Below are 22,405 nucleotides of genomic sequence, written 5' to 3' on the forward strand. Positions count from 1 at the left end.
TGAAAATATTAATAAGGGAAGTCTTCAGAACTATGAGGATTTTATTCTGCTTGCAATCTATCAAGTTAGCCTGCCACACTTTCAGGGTTGCTGCTGCTTTCAGGGATGCTGCTGCTGCTAAGTCGCTTCAGTCGTGTCCGACTCTGTGCGACCCCATAGATGACAGCCCACCAGGCTCCCCCGTCCCTGGGATTCTCCAGGCAAGAATACTGGAGTGGGTTGCCATTGCCTTCTCCAATGCATGAAAGTGAAAAGTGAAAGGGAAGTCGCTCAGTCATGTCCGACTCCTAGCGACCCCATGGACTGCAGCCCACCAGGCTCCTCCGTCCATAGGATTTTCCAGGCAAGAGTACTGGAGTGGGTTGCCACTGCAGAAGACATAAAACTCCTGGGATAGAGACAAAGAACTTTATTACTTACAGCAACAGCAGTAGCCAGAGAATCAGCATTTCTTGCACCAGTTCCCTGAACCCCACTTCCCACAGGATGGCATGAAGAGAGCCAGGCAGTACCTGCACATTCAGTGAACTGTGTTACAGGAGAGAGATCCCAATTTTAGGGAACTTGAAACTTTCATAATGAGAAATAAGCATGTTTGCCCTTTGCTCCAAAAAAGACACTATCTTTACCTTCCAAGGCTGTTCATTACACAAACATCCTTTAGAAGATAGTCCAGAACAAAAGCAGACAGTGCCAAGACATGTGGAAATGTGAGAGACTCATGAAGAACTGCCTCCCAACAGGAAGTTTCACATATTTTATTGAAAAATCTAAGAAATCATGTGAATCATGTACAATATTTTCTCACAAGAAAACCTTAAACTGGTTTTTAAACGTTTCACAGAATTGTAAAACTTTTTAATTTTTAAAAAGAAAAACACAATGAAACTACCACAGTATTATAAGTTTTTTGTTTTTCCTTATTCCTAGGGAAAAGGCTGAAAAACAGTAAATCTTCTCATTATGATTTGTGAGGCTAAGTACTATACTCTAATAAATCTGCTAAAAAGATACAAGGAAATGGGTGGATCAACACTTTCTTTGTTCAAAATATTTTAAAAAGCTAAAATATAATGACAACATGTTAAAATAATACACATTTTTGTAGGATGTTACCATTTCTATAACGGTTTCTCTACACTATATCAACAGTGCAATGGTGATTCAGTGTAAATCATTACAGTGTTTCATTGTTACAATACTTGTGTTCAAGTACATGTTCATGAACATGATCAAAGTCTCTATTCAGACTTTTCTTTTCCATTATTAAAATAAGGTTATAATTACAGTAGAATTTTTCCTATGGATATCTCTAAATCTGAACCCAATGCATAATACATTCTCTAAAAACCTGTTCAACACTATGAGGTTTGTTATGCTTACACATCTCCTGCAGATTACAGAAAATGGGCAAATTCTGCATCAGGATACCAAAGGAAAAAAAAATGATATCTCTCCATATATAACTAAACTATTAGGCTAAATTAGTGTATATTCTGGATAACTCAATGGTATTGTCAGGGAGAGAGTAGCACCTTAGAGACAGCCCTAACTTAAAAAAAAATTGTTAAAAAATTTTTTTAAAGTCTAAAGATCTTGATTCGTTTTTGTTTTTCCCTTTTTATTTTTATTCTGGAAACTGTATCCAACTTATTTATATAAAATTATTTATGAAGCCATATAGTATAAATCAAAATGTTTGTAGAACCAAAGCAAACACCATATTGGATGTTTGGCAGGCAAAAAAAAAAATAAATTAATTAATTTGATTAAATTATATGTAATCTGATAATATTTGGTCTGAAAAACATGCTAGTGTGTGTGTTTATAAATAATGTAATTGCAAAGAGCTGTTAGCCAGCCAGCCTGCTAGAGGTCAACTCTTCTGCTGCAGCTTTTGGGCATAGAAGTCCCTGCACGTCTCACAGCAGCGCTGATACCACCGCATGTCCTGACAGAGGTTTTTCTCACGTATCACCCGGCAGTACACAGGCCACTGATCTCCCAGGCACTTGAAAGTCAGAGCAGCTGTGAAACAAAACACAGGGAACTTAATACATGCAGAGAAAGTAAGTGTCTTGAGTAGAAACAAACAGCAATCATTTAAGTGGGGGGACCTTGTACACTCATGTTGACTCATATACATGACCTTCCAGAACATAAAAGACAGAGATAAACAAACACGCACATACACACTCTATAATAAAGGAGTATAGTGGATGAATGCTGGTCTTACTCATGAGCTTTTATAGACTTATTAAAGATAGATTCCCAAAGCCAATGAGTGTACTGCAAATGGCTTTTAAGTTTCCATTTCATGACTTCTATTTAATCTTCTTTTGGATTTTTAGTTGAGAAGATTAAAAAGAAAAATGAATGTGTTCAATATGTTCATCATTATGAGACTACAAATTAATAAGTGCTATTATGGATGAACTTGCAAAGAAACAGCAAAACAAAAATCTGCTTACGCTTACTTCACATTCCTGGTTTCCTAGACAGCAGACATGTCTAGCTGTGATATCTAAGAGTCACAATTTCACGCATCCCTAAAATCAAAGCTGATTAACAAAAGTGACTAAAATTTACAGTAATGAAGTGTTTGAAATGAGTTCTTGGTATAAAAAATTCAGTGAGGTAAATTCGGCCCCAGTTTTTCCGAAGAAATAGCGTGTTCTGGCATGTGTAATAAAAGACAGTCTGCTGCAACTGTTTATTTTGCCACTATTCTAATATGATTCATTATTTTACATTTAAAAACCTTAGATTTTCCAACCACTGTGCTTCTATGTTTGGGGATGTCCTTCAAGAAAAAATAAACAGAGAAAATGGAGTTTTAATTTAATTCTTCTTTTAATTCATTATTTTATGCCACATTTTATGTCAAGAAGGACTCCAAATAATTGTTGGAGAAAGGGATTATGTTGCTTTTAAATACAAGGATTTATCACATCTGCTCTAGGGTTGCTTAACTTCTTGTCTTAACTAGTTTTAATTCTACTTGAACTGATTATTTCTTAGAAATGTTAATTATTTGGCTTAAAAAAGAGAATTTTTATATTTCCATGAAGAACCAAACTTTTCCATTTGATTGAAACTTATGCTTGGAGAAGTATCTTTGACAATTTAGCTCTTTGAATTTTGGCAGTATTATTCTGTATGATTAAACTGATTCTCTGGAGATTATACATACAAATTAAAACTGAAGGTGTTCCCTCCTGGTAACCATATGCTTGTTTTCTACAGCTGTAACTCTATTTATGTTTGTAAATAAGTTAATTTGCATCACTTTTTGAGATTCCACATATAAGTGATATTATATGATATTTGTTTTTCTTTGTCTGACTTATTTCACTCAGTATGCCAAGGGGGAAAGGGGAGGGGGTAGGATACATTGGGAGATTACAATATATAAAGTAGATAACTAATAAGGGCCTACTGTAGAGCATAGGGAGCTCTAGTGAATACTCTGTAATGGCCCATATGGGAAAAGAATATAAAAGACTGGATATATGTATAGGTATAACTGATTCACTCTGCTGTACTACAGAAACTAACGTAACATTGGAAATCAACTATACTACTATAAAAATTCATTAAAAAAAACAACACATAATGTTAAACAAATGAACCCAGTGACATCCAGGCAGCAGTGCTATTAAAAACTGCTAACTGCCACAAAAATAAAGGCCAATGCATTCATGAATACTTTTATGCAAATATAGGATATATTACTTAAAATACATACCCTACTGCTTGATGTTGTATTAGACTGACAGTAACAGAATATATGGGAAAGCATTTTATAACATAAAACTATGTAAATCAATGCTACTACTATTTATTTGTATTTAATATTATGTCCTTAAATGTGAAAAAATCAGTACCTTTTGTTTAGCGGTGTAGATCCATGTACCTGCTCTCCTTGAAAGTGAGTTTTTTACTCTTTATCTCTCCAAAGGATAATCTGTACCCAGGATCACAATGAAGAGATCCAAGATATACAGTACAGCTTCACCTTTCCACCGACATTACCTTTACTGAGGGTTCTGCCATGGGACTGGTCAGAATAAAAAATATGGTTACATCCTCCAACCCTTTTTAGGCTGATCTTGAGTGATATGGCATTTGCATTTCCACAGCCTGACTCTGAAGGGACAGCTCAGGAATGAAAATAGTTTTCATTTAGACTACATGGTCATTTGGACTATCTAGCTGAATAGATCCAATTTAGTCAGAAGCAAACCAATTAGTACAGATTGATAACTAAGCTTTAAAGTGATACATAAAACAGAAGAAGCCATGCTCATTTCTATGTCTGTCAAAATCACTCCCTTTTTTTGATCCGCTTACCCAGCCTGGGTGATGTTATAGTATTTACATTAATCTTCTCATTGCAAGGCTGAAGGTGGCATGGTCTGTACGCGGCAGGTTTTTCTGAAGAAAAACATTCATTTCCATGTCTTCCTGTGATCTTATGCATGCACTGAATAACACGGGACTGCATTCCTTTGCCACAGGTAATTGAGCACTAGGAGAGATACAAGGTTTTGTCAACTGTTCTTTTTGCTGTTTCCTTTTTCTGGGCTGTGAGTCACCTTTTCCTTATATTTGTTAAAACTGACATGAGCCACAACATCCAGGGTTGATGTAAAACAAGGGTCAGAAACATTGCTGCTCATAAATTGGACACAATGCAGTTTAGAACACCTAGCTGACCTAAGGCAGAGCTTTGAGTGATGAAGGACACAGGCAATTAAAGAGAAGATGAAGTTATGCAAACTATTATATGTAGAATGAATAAATAACATGGCCATACTGTAGAGCATGGGGAACAAGATCCAGTATCCTGTGATAAATCATAATGGGAAAGAATATGAAAAGGAATGCATCCATATGTATAATGGAATCACTTTACTGTACAGCAGAAACTAATACAATAGTATAAATCAACTGAACTTCAGTAACATAAAAATGAAAAAAGTTTGAGAGTATGACTTGGGAAAGATAGTGGGCGATACCAGTAACACACTTGGACCGACAGTTCTGATGTGTTAATGAAATCATTGCGATGTCTTAGAAGATTGTTGTTGTTGTTTAGTCACTGTGTCTGACTCTTTTGGGACCCTTGGACTGTAGCACTCCAGACTTCTCTGTCCATGGGATTTCCCAGCAAGAATATCAGAGTGGATTGCCATTGCCTTCTCCAGGCAATCTTCCCAACTCAGGGATCAAACTCACATCTCCTGCGTTGGCAGGCGGATTCCTTACCACTGAGCCACCTAAGAAGTCCATCTTGGCAGATAATATCATATCTAAAATTGTGCAAATACTTGAAAATCTTGTATTTTTCTAGTAAGACAACCTTTTAATGTATCTCCTGTAATGAGATAATGTAATGTACCTGTATCTCAGATAAATATAGTTTATTTGTAAGTTATTTCAGAGAACATATTTAATGTACAATGTCTGTTTATTATAGAAGTCTCTTGGGTCCATGTATATCACTAGATTTAATTTGTTACACAGATAAGCTGAGGTCTAGCTGAATGAGAAAATATAAAAATTACACGTGACAGAGGGAATATGCTTGTGTTTTGAAAATATTTATTTACTAGTTATATTTTCTTTACAATAAAGATTCAGTCATATTTGGCCAAATAGTTCTTAAAACTTAGATCTATTTAAAAACATGATCTCGGCATATTCTACTTGAAAACTGGTCAATACTTTCCGATTGTCATCTTTTAGATATGCAGGCACAATTTTATAACTGTTTCCCTTAATATTTTACCAAGTCATTATTAGGATTGCATTTTCTCCTCAAGAATTTTCAATTCTTTCTCTACTATCATCTTGGGTTCCAACTCTTTTTATTTTCATCAGCAGAAGCATTCTACACAAACCCTTATCACCTCAAGTCTGTCTGCTACTGTTCACTTTGTCTTTAGCCTCCAGCCTTCTAGTCAATTACAAATATTAACAGAGAATATGTATTCCTTTAAAATTGCTTTATATACATAATCTCCTTCGAGAAACTTCAACTACTGAGTTGCCCATTGCCTACGAGATAAAGCCCCAATATCCTTGAATGTCCAGGCTGGCATTTACCTCCTCAAATTTAATTTTCTACCTCTCTGCTTTAGGAATCATTTGCTCTATAAAGCACTAATCATGTCCATGTACTTTCTACTCCTACAACTAGAACCGTGCTCATAGAAGGATTCCTTTCCAGATGCCTGGCCTCTTGTCAAATCACAATCTCAAATCCACTACCTTCATGATGTGTTCCACAATTATTCCGGCAACTCATGCATATTTATGCAACATTTATGGTTTAAAACCATATACCTATCTATCTGAGGCTATCCCTTAGAATCACTTGGGAAAAAAATCTTTTTAACTATATATTTTAAAGCCTAAAATTCCTAAGGCAGGAAACAGATGGAATCTGGGAATACACATTTTTTTTTTTTTTAAAAGTACCTAGGTCATTTTGCTGCACAGCCTGAGTATGGGAAACACTGGTCAATAGTATGTGTTCTACATTTGATGTAGCCCAGTTTGTATTACTTCTTATCTCTGATAAATATCTTTTCATGCATCTAGTGTGTCTCTTGGTAAATTCCAGGCATCTAGTGTGTCTCTAGGTAAATTCTTGAAATTAGGCTCACTGTCATATCACTTTCAATAATAAAACTTATATATCATGTACAAAAATAGCTAAGAATAACACAATAACAATTGTATGTGCATGCCATTTATGCATCTACTTTACAGATAACTGATGTTTCTAAATTCTATAAATAGTTCTACATAAAACCTTCTTTGCATCTGACAAGAACAACTTGGATATTACACCCTTTTAAATCTGATTTTTTTTCTCATTAACTTCTACAGGACCTAAATGCTTCTATTAGTTTAAGCTTTATTATAATTTAAAAGCTATTATAAGAGGAGTCACTGTTTACATGGTCTTTGTCCTTTGGAAGATTCTTAATATTATTAATAGATATATGCATACAGACAACATGCTTCTTAGTAATATTTTCAGGAAAACTCAAATAATTAAACTAAAAACTTTAAGTGGTTAAGTTTATGTGGAAATGTATCATTCTAGTATCTGCTTCTAAAATTTCTGTAGATCTTGAAAGTAATCACAATACTGGAGACATGAAAAGAACAGAAATTTTGTAACAGATGAACTCCTTTTGAAGTAATAGAAAAGGTTTTCAATCACATGTCAAAGAAGTCTAGTAATCAATCATAGACTATTACCAACCCTTTCAACTAATCTTATATTAACTCCAAAGGACATGTGTAAACCAAAGTAACGTCATTTTTTCAGGATCACAAAGTAACTATATATAAATGATAACTTAGAATACAGTTTTAGTAGATAATGGTTGAAGAGTGCTTCCATAAATTATTTTTTAGAAAATTAAAGAGAAAAAAGTTCATTTAATTGAAATGGCATCATTTCTGCCTTTGAAACTAATGGAATAAGCTTTATTATGAAATTAGCCTAACAGCTTTAGAATTTTTATTAGAATACTTCAATAATAAAAACATCAAGATTTTACTAGTAATCATTTTCTTTATAAAATATATGTGGTAAAAATTTATTTCAAATGTATGAAAAATAAACAGACATATTTGAAATGCCAAAGTATCTTCTAAACTATTTCTACTTTATTATAGAAGGTACTACTGAATAATTGGATATCTTCTCAAATCACATCACTATGATTAAAGACAGACAAATATTAAAAGGAAAAGTCACTATAATTTTGGCTTGAAATGAGGAGACCAGGGCTCTAATACGGTCTCTAGAATTTAATGTGCCTGGGACTTAGTTTTCCTTTTCATTAAGTAAGGCACTGTGGTAGATCATAGCTACACTTTCAGGTCTAAATTACTATGAAAGGAAACACTCCAAATAATTTATTATTAAAAGTTACTGCAGTCAGGCAGTTTTTAAGCAGTAACACTGTATAACAGTAAAGACTGCAAATTCATTATCTAACTATTCACTGTACTATCCAACATTGGTATGACAGCAGTCTAATAATGTCTCAAAATTATATTTTGCTTGAATTTTTCAGAATATTCAATTGTTTATTGGCTTTTCAAATATTTACTGATTACCCACCATGTTCAGGGTTCTGTGCAGAAGCTAAAAACAGCAGAAATGATTAATATTATGAAGCTGGTGTTTATTTAGGATCTATTATATGCCAGATACTGGCATAGAACTCTAATATATGCCATAACCTATATGCCAGATACAGGTTACATTTATTTTAATATCTCATATGAAGCCCATGAGCACTATTATTACTCCTTTTACACACAGGAGAAAAGAAAGGCGCAAATAAGTGAAACAAAGTACACTCAGTGTCACAGCTAATGACACGGTACTGGAGTTTGAACTAATATGTACTAAAATCAAAGATGGGACAGGTAGTACTACTTGATACTGGAAGATTGCCAATATTTCTCTTTATGTTAACAGAAATATTTCTTTGTCCTCTATCCTGCGGAATAATCTCTTATCCTAATTAGAAGGCTTTTTTTTTTGAGTTGTGTTACTATAACACAGGCTATGTGGTATGAGATAAACTCTTTTGCCGTAATGACAATTAAGTAGCATGCTTTCTCTTTAGACAGAGTGATCACAGAATTTAACATCCAAATCAGAGCACTTGTGAAAGAAGTTCTGATAACTATTTGTGGACTATGGGCATAAAAAGGGATGGTCCTGGGTAATCTGGGATACACTGTCACTATCTGTAGACGATTTACTGACAGATCTATGTATTAGATGGTAAATGGACGCATGAAATACCTATTATAAACCAGTCATTATCTAATATGCTTTTATACATAATATCTTGGTTAATCTTGCTCATAAACCTAATATCCGACTCTTTGCAACCCCACAGATTGTAGCCTGCCAGGCTCCCCGTTCATGGGATTCTCCAGGCAAGGTTGCACGCCCTCCTCCAGGGCATCTCCTGACCCTGGAACAGAACCTGGTCTCCTGTGGCTCCTGCACTACAGGAGGATTCTTTTGCTGCTGAGCCAATGGGGAAGCCCATTTTCATCCATTCAATCAACAGATTTTAGTGAAACTCTCTGATGTGTCAAATACTCTTTTGGATACCAGAAAATAGCAGTAAACGAAACAGACAAAAATCTGTGCCTTCAATCAGTTTACACTCTAATAGTGGGAAGCGAAAAGGTCAAGAATTAAAATACATTGTATATCAGATATTGACAAGTGCTATAGAGAAACTAAAGCTGGGAAGGAAGACTGGGAAAATTTGGGCTATGGGGTTTAGCAATTCAAACGGGATGATCAGGGAAGGACTCATGGAGAAAGTGATAAAAGACATATTCCTTGTGAAGGAGAAACAAACCTCAAATGCAATCTTCTGTTTCCAAATACAATGTTCCTTCCATTGTGTTTTTACAGATCTTGGATCAATTTCAATGAATTTCTCTTTCCATTTTTCTTCCTTCCTTCCTTCTTTCCTTGCTCTCTCCCTCCCTCCCTCCCTTCAATCTTTTTCCTAATGTATTTTAAACTTCTTCACATATGTACTAGGTTAAAATATATTAGAGACAAGGCAGCACTCTAGACGTCCACTGAATGCCAAAATGCTAAAGTGTCAAAATCAATTTGCCAGCAACTGGTAAAAAAAAGAAAAAGAACAACACAGAGTGTACCAGATAAGCTGCCATTGATCTTTCTTTTACAAGGAATGTTTCCTGACTAAAGTTATTTAAAAAGAGAGACTTGTACTGTCTGACAAATAGTCTGTTCCCCAAACAGTTTTAATATTGCCCTGAAGGACCTTTGAAACTAAGCGCCTCATGAATCAATTCCATGAATTAGAAGTCTTTAATTCTAAACAGGAAACACAATCTTGATGTACTAGGTTTACTATAGTAAAAAAGGGAAACAGTAATCTTTAGAACAAACTTCAATAGCAAGGCACAAGAAAAAAAATGATGCTAGTAATTGCCCTTTTCCACCTAAAGTATCTGCAAACAGAATTTGTTTTGATGTAATGTATTGATCATTTCAATCTACCTGAGAAAATGATGACATTCCCTGCACTTGAGCATTATCTTTAGATAAGATCATTATAGATTTCTCTGATAATGGAATAAACTCTTTCTTGACCTAGGATATTTCGTGATAATTTCTAAGATTGTATTAAATTATGTCTATATTAGTTTTCATGTCAAACACTAAATGTGACGAAACTTCCTCAATAATTTAGTCTGAACTATTAAAATGATTAGAGAAATAGTTTAATGAATGAGAACAATGAATACAAATGGTAGCAAATTAGCAAGAAGACTATATTCTCTCTTAAAATGAGATTTCTGGAGAAGGGAATGGCTATGCAGTTCAGTTCAGTCACTCAATCGTGTCAGATTCTGCGACCCCATGGACTGCAGCACGCCAGGCCTCCCTGTCCATCGCCAACTCCCGGAGTTTACACAAACTCATTTCCATTGAGTCAGTGATGCCATCCAGCCATCTCATCCTCTGTCATCCCCTTCTCCTCCTACCTTCAATCTTTTCCAGCATCAAGGTCTTTTCAAATGAGTCAGTTCTTCACATCTGGTGGCCAAAGTACTGGAGGTTCAGCTTCAACATCAGTCCTCCCAATGAACATTCAGAACTAATTTCCTTTAGGATGGACTGGTTGGATCTCCTTGCTGTCCAAGGGACTCTCAAGAGTCTACTCCAATACCACAGTTCAAAAGCATCAATTATTCGGCACTCACTTTTCTTTATAGACCAACTCTCACATCCATACATGACCACTGGAAAAACCATAGCCTTGACTAGATGGACCTTTTTTGGCAAAGTAATGCCTCTGCTTTTGAATATGCTATCTAGGTTGGTCATAACTTTCCTTCCAAGGAGTAAGCGTCTTTTAATTCCATGGCTGCAGTCACCATCTGCAGTGATTTTGGAGCACCAAAAATATAAAGTCTGTCACTTTCTCCACTGTTTACCCAACTATTTGCCATGAAGTGATGGGACCAGATGCCATGATCTTCGTTTCCTGAATGTTGAATTTTAAAACAACTTTTTCATTATCCTCTTTCACTTTCATCAAGAGGCTCTTTAGTTCTTCTTCAGGTTCTGCCATAAGGGTGGTGTTATCTGCATATCTGAGGTTATTGATATTTCTCCCTGCCATCTTGATTCCAGCTTGTGCTTTATCCAGTCTAGAGTTTCTCATGATGTACTCTGCATAGAAGTTAAATAAGCAGGGTGACAAAATACAGCCTTGACATACTCCTTTCCTTATTTGGAACCATTCTAACTCCAGTATTATTGCCCTGAAAATTTGATGCACAGTGGAGGCTGGGAGGCCTACAGTCTCAGGGGTTGCCAAGAGTCGGATATTACTGAGTGACTAACATTTTCACATCATGTATTATAGACCCTTAAAACTATTTCCATTATTTAAAACTTTCTTTTTGTCATCGTTACACCACACAATAAGAGCTCACTGATGCTGGGAGGGATTGGGGGCAGGAGGAGAAAGGGACGACAGAGGATGAGATGGCGGGATGGCATCACTGACTCAATGGCCGTGAGTCTGGATGAACTCCGGGAGACGGTGATGAACAGGGAGGCCTGGTGTGCTGTGATTCATGGGGCTGCAAAGAGTCGGTCTCGACTGAGCAACTGAACTGAACTGAACTTTATTTTACCTAACAAAATTTCATCTGAATAAACTAATTGAAAAGGAAATATTTGGGGATGAATAAGCAATATCCAAGCTGATGGAAAAGTACAGCGGACACTTACCTAACTCACATGTTTATCATATTCCAACAATGGCCAACAAGGGTCTGGTGATCGAGATGTAAACTCTTGGAGAGTTATATTTGCTAAATTAGATGCTAGCCCTGAGTGGGCAGGGTTTGCCAATAAAAGCAGGTTAAGATGCCAGCATGATCTGACAAATTTGTGGTCTGTGAATAAATGTAAATAAATGAGGGACACAGAAAAAAATGTAGGAAACAAAACAAACTCAAAAAATTCTTAACAAATTCTCAACTGAGGCATTGTCCTAAAAACAAAGGGTTGAAATGAAGTCTGAATAGCCAGGAAGTCCATCTCATGGACAAGCCATGGTGTGGAATTCTTTCTCCCACCACAAAGATGGATGAGCTTCCACCACAGCTCAAAAATTGTAGTAAGCTCAAATTTTAGTAAGAGTGGACCATGGACATTTCATCCCAACAGTATTATTTATAGCATTAATAGTGCTGCTAAGGACTTGGTTTAATACTTGGAAAAATATGTAAACACCTTATACTAGGTGTTTAGGGAAAGGCCATTTATCCTGAGACATTTTATTGATGTTATAATTTCACTATGCTGTGTGTGCTATAAAATAACTGTGGCCTGATGAAATTTTTCTTCAAGCCTAATCTGATGCACTGAGGATAAATAGCTCTTATATAGCATATTGGTATAAATACATTTTGGTGGATCAAATAAACATATAAGGAGTGAGTATACTCTGTTACTAAATTTTTATTATATTATATAGAAATATTCATTTCATGATGGCTTTGCGTATGCTTATCAAGAATACGTATCTTTTAAAATAATCTACATATATTGTTCCCCAAAATTTCTATGAATACCACAATGCTTAGAGGCATAAATCCACTAACTACTAGTGAATAATAGCAAACATGCTCTGTAATACACTGACATGAGTGAAACATGATTGCACAGGCACTAATAAATAGGTATCTACAAGTTGATAAAGTGTGAAAATGAGGGACAAAAACAGTGAACATGACTTTAGGAGGTTCTCAAAGTTCATCCATAGTACCACTTGAACCCACTTTTGTAAAGTGCAAAATTATTTATCACTGAAAGTTCATGAATCATGTAGGAATATCCATAAGGGCTCATGATATAATCTATCTGATATGTCTCTGCCAAATTCACCAAAGGACAGTGTCCTTTTGTCTAAGGAGTAACCTACGTGCTTCTGAACAACTTAATTTCACTTAAAAACCCTTTATGAATGGGATATCTATAAATATCTCTTAATTACTCTTCTATATAGAGAAGAGACACTCATTGTTTCCATTGATTTCTGATTTTTGCACTGCTTCTGGGCTCCATGGGTTCTAGGATCAAGTAGATATATTGTGCATATGCAACTTTCAGCTACAAAAGATTTCCCTATCTAGTCTTCAGTATTGGGATCCTATGGTAAAATGCCAAACGTTAAAGTTACTGGTTAAATATTAGTTTCCACCTTTCCTTTCAGGACTTCAGAACAGGCACACAGGCAATGCTCAGTGCTAGTTGTTACTCTGAATATTTAGATAACCTACGTTTGGGAACCAATCGGGACACTGCGCTGTAAGTAAATTTGTATACTTAGGTTAAATAATCAACTTGTTTGCCTGTTAATCTGTGCATGTTAAACTCTAAAGTTAGTGTAAAACTCTTCAACCTGCTGAGTCCCATAAAATATTCTTTTAAACATTATACCAAAGAGGCAGGAACCCAGAAATAAAAATACTACTTATTTATTTGGAGTTTTATTGGATAACAAATATAACTAGTCTACTTTTAAATTCCTTGAAAAAAATCCCCCAATTTCAGGATATTTAGGGGTTAAAAATAATAATTCTCACACTTGGCCAGCACAGAGATTACCCGAGATTCCTTCCTTCTAGACTATGCCAAAGATATATATTCTGGAGAGAATGTGTATTCTCCAGGCCAACAGCTAAGGAAGGCTCTGTAATGCTTTACTCATTTCCAGCTGGCCTCTGTAAGAAATAGGAATTCCTAAATTAAGAGAAAATTGTCACTGGCAGACAGAACTTTTTTTAACCAATATAATAGACAATCTTATAGAACCTGATATAATTTATAATGATAAGTGCCAATCTCTAACAAGGTTAACAGCATTGACTTGGATAATTTGTCTTTGGGAATAAATGGATTATTCCAAAGTAGTTTAACGAGAGTGAAGTAGCATTCACAGTGGAGTGTGGACCTCATAAGGAAACTAAATGATGACTTCTACTGGAAATTATTAGCACAGCATTCCTATTCATTTATGTATATGTTTGGCAGTTCCATCTTTAAACTTTTTAATAAAGTGAGTGTGAAACAAGCATACTAAGGAACAAAAGTTAGCTTTGTTTTTTAAGGTTTGCAATTTATTTTGGTAAGTGTTGCAACATCTTTAAACATAGTTCATCTGCTTTATTTAACACATGGATATTTGGGATTGAATCTATTCCTAGAGGTCAGACATTGAGGATTTTTTTGCATATGTGTTTAATTAATTCATCGCTTGGTTCTACAGTTCAACTATTTTTGTCTCTTTCATGAAAATGTTTGCATAGAGTTACTGCAAATCAAGGAAATGTGTGTGGCAAAAATCAAGCAGATTGCTTATGAACGATTAGCAGAGAACTGAATGTGTTATGAAAGGTCATAATAATCACCCCAATCATTTTTTATATCAAAGTATATACACTGATCACCACAATGATGGAATTAAAACAAGATGTTTTACATTAAGAAGCAATTAATACATACAAAGTCTTGGGCATATTTGCAGTTCTGTCAGGGCTGAGCTTATGAATCACAGGATGTTGCAGAGGTGAAAAAAGACCAGCAGTACATTTCTATTTTATCACTATCATCCCAGGGAAACATCTTCCCACCAGAGACAGTTGTTTGGAAAGACAGTGATTGAATTTCCTTTTCCAATTAAATACTTTCCAGGTCTAGTATAACAACCCTATGTCAAAAATGGATCAGATCCTCTGTGGCCATGTTAGAGTAAGTGTGTGTTTTTTATTTTGTTTTCAGTAAATAAAATCTTGATTTAAAATAGTACAGAGTACATTATATAGCAACCTTTAACTTATTCCAACCTGAAATATACCAAATATTTCCCAGTTCACAGAGAAAATTCTTAACTGTGCTTTGTTTCTATCTGCTGCCTTCCTTCTAGGTTAGATCACTGCTCTCCAACCTTTCATCAGGTATTGACACATGAATTCCAGACAATGCAAAACAGGTCTGCCAGCTTCCTTGAAGCTCAACCTGCAGCATCCTTCAGGTTTAAATAGCATGTTACTCAAATATGGCTGGATTTACTTTTTCTATTAAAAAAAAAAAATCACAGTTTTAAGTAGTTTCATATACCATACAGAAAAAGGTCAAGGGAGTTGCATGTTTACATAAAATTATATTGATTACCTTAATATTCCCAGAGAAAGATAAGCTAGTTACTAATTTTTCCTAGTAAAATATATGAAACATTGTAATTGTTATAGAACTATAGTCAGAAAAACAGATCAGAAGAAAAGAAATACAATGCTTAGATGTATCATACATTTTTTGCTTACTGGATGAAAAAGTTTAAGCAGTCATTTATTCAATAAAAATCACTGCTTGTCATGCTATGCTATGTTCAATCAGAGAAATATGTGAAAGGGCTTAAAGGGTTAAGACAGCAACAATGTAAGGCAGTAAATAATTGAGAAAAATTAATCTAGTCGATAAGTGCAAAACACATTTTGTTATTTATTGGGGAAATGAGGTACTTGTGATAGTCCTTAAAGGAATTGGATGGTTGGAAAAAAAAAATACATTTTAGTGATAAAGTGTATATACAAAGATGTGGAGATTGTAAAAGTACAAACTTCTCAGGTCTGAGTTTACTGGAGATACCGAATTAATGAGAACAAAGAGATGATTCTCAATAGGTAGGTTAAGATCAGCATATAGAAAGCGTTGAACATCAGAGTGAGTACATGAAAATGAAAGTTTTAGTCACTCAGTCGTGTCCGACTCTTTGCAACCTCATGGACAGTAGCCTACCAGGCTCCTCCGTCCACGGGATTTTCCAGGCAACAGTACTGGAGTGGATTGCCATTTCCTTCTCCAGAGGGTCTTCCCGACCCAGGGATCAAACCTAGGTCTCCCACACTGTAGGCAGATGCTTTACCGTCTGAGGCACCAGGGAAGTCTTAGTTGACAGTGAAGTCCTTTAGTCGACAGTAAAGCCAATGCCAATTCTCTGAAACTGTTTGAACCGTTGGTTAGAGTGGTGAAGCCATCCCTATGAATGAATGAATCTGTAAGAGGGCAGTCTGAGGGTACAGAAGCACATTATAAGTTGTTACGTCTAGTCAAGGCTATAGTTTTTCCAGTGGTCATGTATGGATGTGAGAGTTGGACTGTGAAGAAGGCTGAGCACCGAAGAACTGATGCTTTTGAACTGTGGTGTTGGAGAAGACTCTTGAGAGTCCCTTGGACTGCAAGGAGAGCCAACCAGTCCATTCTGAAGGAGATCAGCCCTGGGATTTCTTTGGAAGGAATAATGCTAAAGCTGAAACTCTAGTACTTTGGCCACCTTACGCAAAGAGTTGACTCATTGGAAAAAGACTCTGATGCTGGGAGGGATTGGGAGCAGGAGGAGAAGGGGACGACCGAGGATGAGATGGCTGCATGGCATCACGGACTCGATGGACGTGAGTCTGAGTGAACTCCGGGAGTTGGTGATGGACAGGGAGGCCTGGCGTGCTGCGGTTCATGGGGTCGCAAAGAGTCAGACACGACTGAGCGACCGAACTGAACTGAACTCTAGTCATGGTGAAAATATTTATTAAAAGGCCTTTATTTTTTTAAATTTAAATTTATTTATTTTAATTGGAGGCTAATTACTTTACAATATTGTATTGGTTTTGCCATACATCCACATGAATCCGCCATGGGTGTACACGTGTTCCCCATCCTGAACCCTCCTCCCACTTCCCTCCATGTACCATCCCTCTGGGTCATCCCAATGCACCAGCCCCAAGCGTCCTGTATCCTGCATCGAACCTGGACTGGCGATTAGTTTCTTATATGATATTATGGCATTTTTTAATAAAAGTATTTATTAAAAGGGAGTGAAGAACACTCTACTTGTGAATAGAACAGAAAGTGTGAAGGTTACCTTCTGCATGTGTGTTGGGGAAGATGGCATTGACATTTTTCAAGAAAAAGGAAACTGGGAGTGGGATATTTTTCGAGGAAACAAAATGAAGAACTTTGTTTTGAGAAAATAGGAGAATGCCACTGACACGGCCCTATAGCAGCTAATGTTTGAGAATAAAGAACTAGCGTCCCCTCAAGTCCCTCTGAGCTTCGATTCATTCAACATTCCTAAAATCATACTTTCTTTCTTGTTTCTCATGGCCTTTCCTCCTGTTGCTGTGAGTACCCCCTTTTCAGTCCCTTTTACTAGCAGTTGCTTCTTTTCTCACATGCCTTTAAAGAAAGGAGTTTTCCATGGCTGCCACGTTTCTTCTTCATCTTCGGGCCCACTTATACTTCAAGATTTAAACACTGCCTACACGTTGGTGATTCCAAAATGTATACTCCATCCCATTCCTTTCCTCTGATCTACCTACTAGATACCAGCATTAAATTCTCTTATGGGCACATGAAACATAACTCACAATCCTTCCCCTTCCAACTTGATTCATCTCTGCTGCTGCTGCTGCTGCTGCTGCTAAGTCACTTCAGTCGTGTCTGACTCTGTGCGACCCCATAGATGGCAGCCCCCCCGTCCCTGGGATTCTCCAGGCAAGAATAGTGGAGTGGGTTGCCATTTCCTTCTCCAACGCATGAAAGTGAAAAGGGAAAGTGAAGTTGCTCAGTAGTGCCAAACTCTTAGCGACCCCATGGACTACAGCCTACCAGGCTCCTCTATCCATGGGATTTTCCAGGCAAGAGTACTGGAGTGGGGTGCCATTGCCTTCTCCAGATTCATCTCAAGGACTTCCTGTCTCATGTGAATGTGGGATTCCTTTTAAACACATGAATCCCTCCCTCCTTTTCACCTCACACAGAAGATCAACCCTGCTTCTCTTCATTTTAACCTCCTAACAGTTTCTCAAAGCCAACCATTTTCCCTATCTCTACTGACACTACAATACGAATGGTCAGCATTTATTTAGTTACTATGTAACTGATACTTTTCTAATAATTCTTCATAAATTATTTCATCTGGCTTCAGTAATTTACTGACCAGAAAATTCAGAATTCAAACCGAGGGCTGTCTTATTCCAAGACAACACCAAGTTGTCTCACCAATTACCTAACTCACCAAATCCTCTCCCCTTCACAGAAATTATATAATATTCACTTAGGATCTGTCTATATTTATGACATCAATCATTTTTGAGACTGAAACATGAAAAATATAACTATTAAGAAAGAATTTTAATTTCTGACAGAAAGCATTCACCAGTTTATAAAATGAAAGGTAATTTATGGAGATGGGGGTAGAATTTTAAGTACAGAAGATCCTTTCCTTCAATGTAATTCAAATAAATTGTTCTTTGTATATCTGTATAGAGAAATATTAATATGTATAAAAACAATACATGTAAATAACTTTAGTTTATACTATGTAACTCTTCTACATAATATTTACTATTTAATAGTAGGTCTTGGAGAAATTTTTCATCATTATGTATATATAAATACACTTTTAAAAATGACAGTATTCCACTGTGTATAGTATTATGAGTCATATAACTAGTTAATGGATGGGTGGGTTATTTTCAAGTGTGTGTTGTTCCAAACAAGACCGCAATGAGTATCTTCATAAGCATAATGAGTAAATTATGTGAGAATGTCTGTAAGAAAATTCTATGACAATGGAGCTGTTGAGTCTAAGAATGTGTACATTTCAAAATAAAGATTTTTTCATGTATCAAAATGATAGAAAATTTGATAATATCCAATTTTAGAAGCAGTATGAGAAAATGTACGTGGAAGCAATTGGGCAGAATTTAGTAGAAACTGTTTCCTCTGTATGGCAGACCCAGACCATCCCCCAACCCACTTCTCTCATGTTGCCTTGCTGAGCCCTGGAGCTGTGTGTGTGTGTTTATTTTTTAAACATGTTTGTTAGTTTTAGTTCTTCTATATGGACTCGTATATATTCTATACATAGTAAATAAAGTTATAAAGTATGTATTCTTATAATCCATTCTGTTATTTGTGCTTTTGTCTCCTAAGGTGTTTGTGTAACTCAACAATGTTTTTCCTTTGACTGTACACATCACTGACATAAAAGATGATGAAGCACAGCCCAAACAGAATTCACAGTCCTTCCCCTCCAACTTGGTTCATCTCTAGGCTTCCTATCTCATAACATAGAACCACTATCTCTACAAGTTTTTCAGCCCAGAAAACTATAACTTTTACTTGCACAGAGTATTTTGAAATTCAGGGAGACGTTCAGTTGCTCTGGCACCTTTGGCAGATGTGGGGGCTGAGGTTAGGGGGCCTAAGGACCTGCTCTTCTGCATAGAAGACCGCTGCAGGTTGTGCACTGTAGCTATACTGAGGCTGGAGAGCCAGAGTTAACTTGAAGCAGGGCAGGGACCTGTTTGTTAAGACAATTTTTCCCTTCATTACTTTATGCATCCATCTGATGCCTTTCTAGGCTTCCCAGGTGGTGCTACTAGTAAAGAACCCACCTGCCAATGAAGGAGATGCAAGAGACGTGGGTTCGACCCTTGGGTTCAAAAGGTCTCCTGGAGGGGGAAATGACAACCCATTCCAGTATTCTTGCCTAGAGAATCCTAAGGACAGAGGAGCCTGGTGGGCTACAGTTCATGCATCACAAAGAGTCAGACGTGAGTGAAGTGACTTAGCATGATGCCTTTCTAGCTAGCTGATCATTTGCCTATTTTTCCTTGCATTGTATCTATCTCCTTCTCTGGGTGTCCTGGTGATCTGGTTATATCTACCTCTGGATATCCTCTGGTATTTGATGAACATATACTTTCCTAAATCTAAGTAAAAAACAGTCAGTGCTAAAACTTCTGATTTTAATTTTATACAGCCAACAAATTTCATTATATTTTTCTGTGCCACTCTACCCTGCCCCAACTATTGAAGTTCAATGTCCCCAAAATGAGCTTTGGCCTGCTCCATACTCCACACCTATAAAGGACATCAAGAATAATTTTTAACTCAATGACATATATTTGCTGAATTAATTCTGGGTATGGTTTAGAAGGTAAAATTATAGATATCCTGGTAGGCAGCACAGAAGAACTGACAACATTATTTTAAGATTCTAGTGACTTTTCAAAGATCTATTAAGAAGACAGTATTTTTAAACCCTGTAGATTAAAAAAAAAATATTTCTCCCTATTTTCCAATCCAAAAGATGTTAAAAAATGTTCTTATACCTGAATTTATAACATAATTATACATATATATGCAAACATAATATTGACAATGAACATATACATAGAGACACTCCTTCAATCTCTTTAAATTATACATTTTCTTTAGATAGAAGACATACACACAGTATGTGTGCTTCATTCTTTTCAAGCTAATATATTTCTGCTATGTTTAATAATACCAGCCAAAAGCATTTAATTACATTGAATAATTGGGAATATTTTGAAAACTCAATTTTTAAAATATATCTGGGGCAATAGACAAGACTCTGAGGAGATCTTAAAAATAAAAATGATAACAATGCAAAAATGTCCCATTCTCTGGCAGTACAAAGAGACAGAGACAAAACAATTTGATAGCCGACAGTTCAGGGATTTTGTGCATGGTTTAGAAGACGGCTATCTTTTTCAGATAGAATGGTGAGTACCAAGTTGGGTAAACGCTTGGTGGATGTATCTAAACAAAATAATAGAAAGTCTTTTTTGAGGAGAAGCATCTTATATATCATTGAGGAATTTCTTCAGTATGAACTGCCTACTCAGAGATAAGTGCATTTTTTAAAGTAAATTTTCCTATAATGCAAAATATCTCTTCTTTAGGATATTGTGGGATAGGTTTTCTCAATGCCTGTATGCTTAAAATTAAGCCCATAGTCTTTGATTTCTTTAATTCACTGACTGAGTTAACAATTACAGAACTCAGGATCATAGATTCAGAGGCACTCCTGGTGGCTCAACTGGTGAAGAGCTGCCTGCCAATGCAGGAGACTCAAGAGAGGCAGGTTAGATCCCTGGGTCAGTAAGATCCCCTGGAGGAGGGCATGGCAATCCACTCTAGCATTCTCGCCTGGAAAATTCCATGGACAGAGGAGCCTGCAGGCTATAGTCCATGGGTCACATAGAGTCGGACATGACTGAGTGCATGCGCACAGATGATAGATTCATATTTGTTAATTGTGCAGCTGCTCAAATTTTCCTATCTTATGAGATTATCTATAAGCATAAAAATGATAAGCAGTTATCTTCTCCAAATATCAATAGACTTGTAGATATAATTAGAAAATAATACTAAATAGAAATGCTAATCCATCTCAAGAAGTTTTCTGGATTACAGACTATTTCAGTTTGGTTTCAATCTACTAATCAAGGTAGAAAAAATATTTACAAAGCTAGATTTTGAAATTTAATCTATTGTAAGCTTTTCTAAAGTGTGTTATACTAAATAACAAACTAGCTACATACTCTGTAAAAGTGATCCTTGGTATTAAAAAAAAAAAAGAAAGAAAAGAAAAGTGAAATACCAGAGTCTCTCTTAGGGCTTCCCTGATAGCTCAGCTGGTAAAGAATCCGCCTGCAATGCAGGAGATTCTGGTTCAATTTCTGGGTCAGGAAGTTCCCCTGGAAAAGGGATAGGCTACCCACTCCAATATTCTGGCCTGGAAAATTCCATGAATGCTATAGTTCATGGGGTCACAAAGACTCAAAACCGGCTGAGTGACTTGCACTTCACAAAGTCTCTCTTTGGGATCTGCCATGTACAGAAGAATGCTAAAGGATCTGAATATTCTTTGAGCATAGATTATTTGATTATCTTTAACTACAGTATTTCTCTCACATCCTAATGAATGAGTTTGCCATGCAACATAATTCTGGAAATGCAAGAATTCTAAATTAATATGAATTCAGTCATAAAATGATGACATTCAGGTCTTTGGTAAATATTAAATTTACTAATCAATCTACTTAACAATATATTTTCTCCATCTAGCAGTTCTCATTTTATTAATTCCTTTTATTCTCTAGTTTCAGAATATACTTAACATTTCTATTTTTACATTCTAGTAGGATATTTAATTTATTTACTGTTACTGCTAATAATTTCTTCAAATTTGAAAGGGAAATCCTTCTAACAAGTGATTGAGCTTCCTTCTACTAACCTGTAACAGCCCACTTGGTTTAGCTGTATTAAAACCAGCGATCTATACGTATATTCATTTGAATTCTGGAACATTCTGTAAGTTGACTGAGTTGGAGTGGGGTATACGAAGGACTGCATCAGTCCACCTATGTAAGAATCCATAGTCAAAAGATTCTATCCTAGCCACTGGGT

General features: G+C 36.1%; 1 protein-coding gene across 1 annotated transcript in view; it reads right to left on the minus strand.

The window, feature by feature from the left end:
* Positions 1–1,876: 1,876 nt before the first annotated feature.
* Positions 1,877–22,405, minus strand: part of ADAMTS19 (ADAM metallopeptidase with thrombospondin type 1 motif 19) — a 261,502-nt gene continuing 240,973 nt past the window's right edge. The window contains exons 22-23 of the mRNA XM_068980968.1: positions 4,354–4,531; positions 1,877–2,028 (exon numbers count right to left, since the gene is read on the minus strand). Of these exons, the coding sequence (XP_068837069.1) occupies positions 1,877–2,028; positions 4,354–4,531 (330 nt within the window). The remainder of the gene's footprint in view (positions 2,029–4,353; positions 4,532–22,405) is intronic.

This window comes from Capricornis sumatraensis, chromosome 9 (assembly GCF_032405125.1).
Source record: "Capricornis sumatraensis isolate serow.1 chromosome 9, serow.2, whole genome shotgun sequence".
In the NCBI taxonomy this organism is placed as follows: domain Eukaryota; kingdom Metazoa; phylum Chordata; class Mammalia; order Artiodactyla; family Bovidae; genus Capricornis; species Capricornis sumatraensis.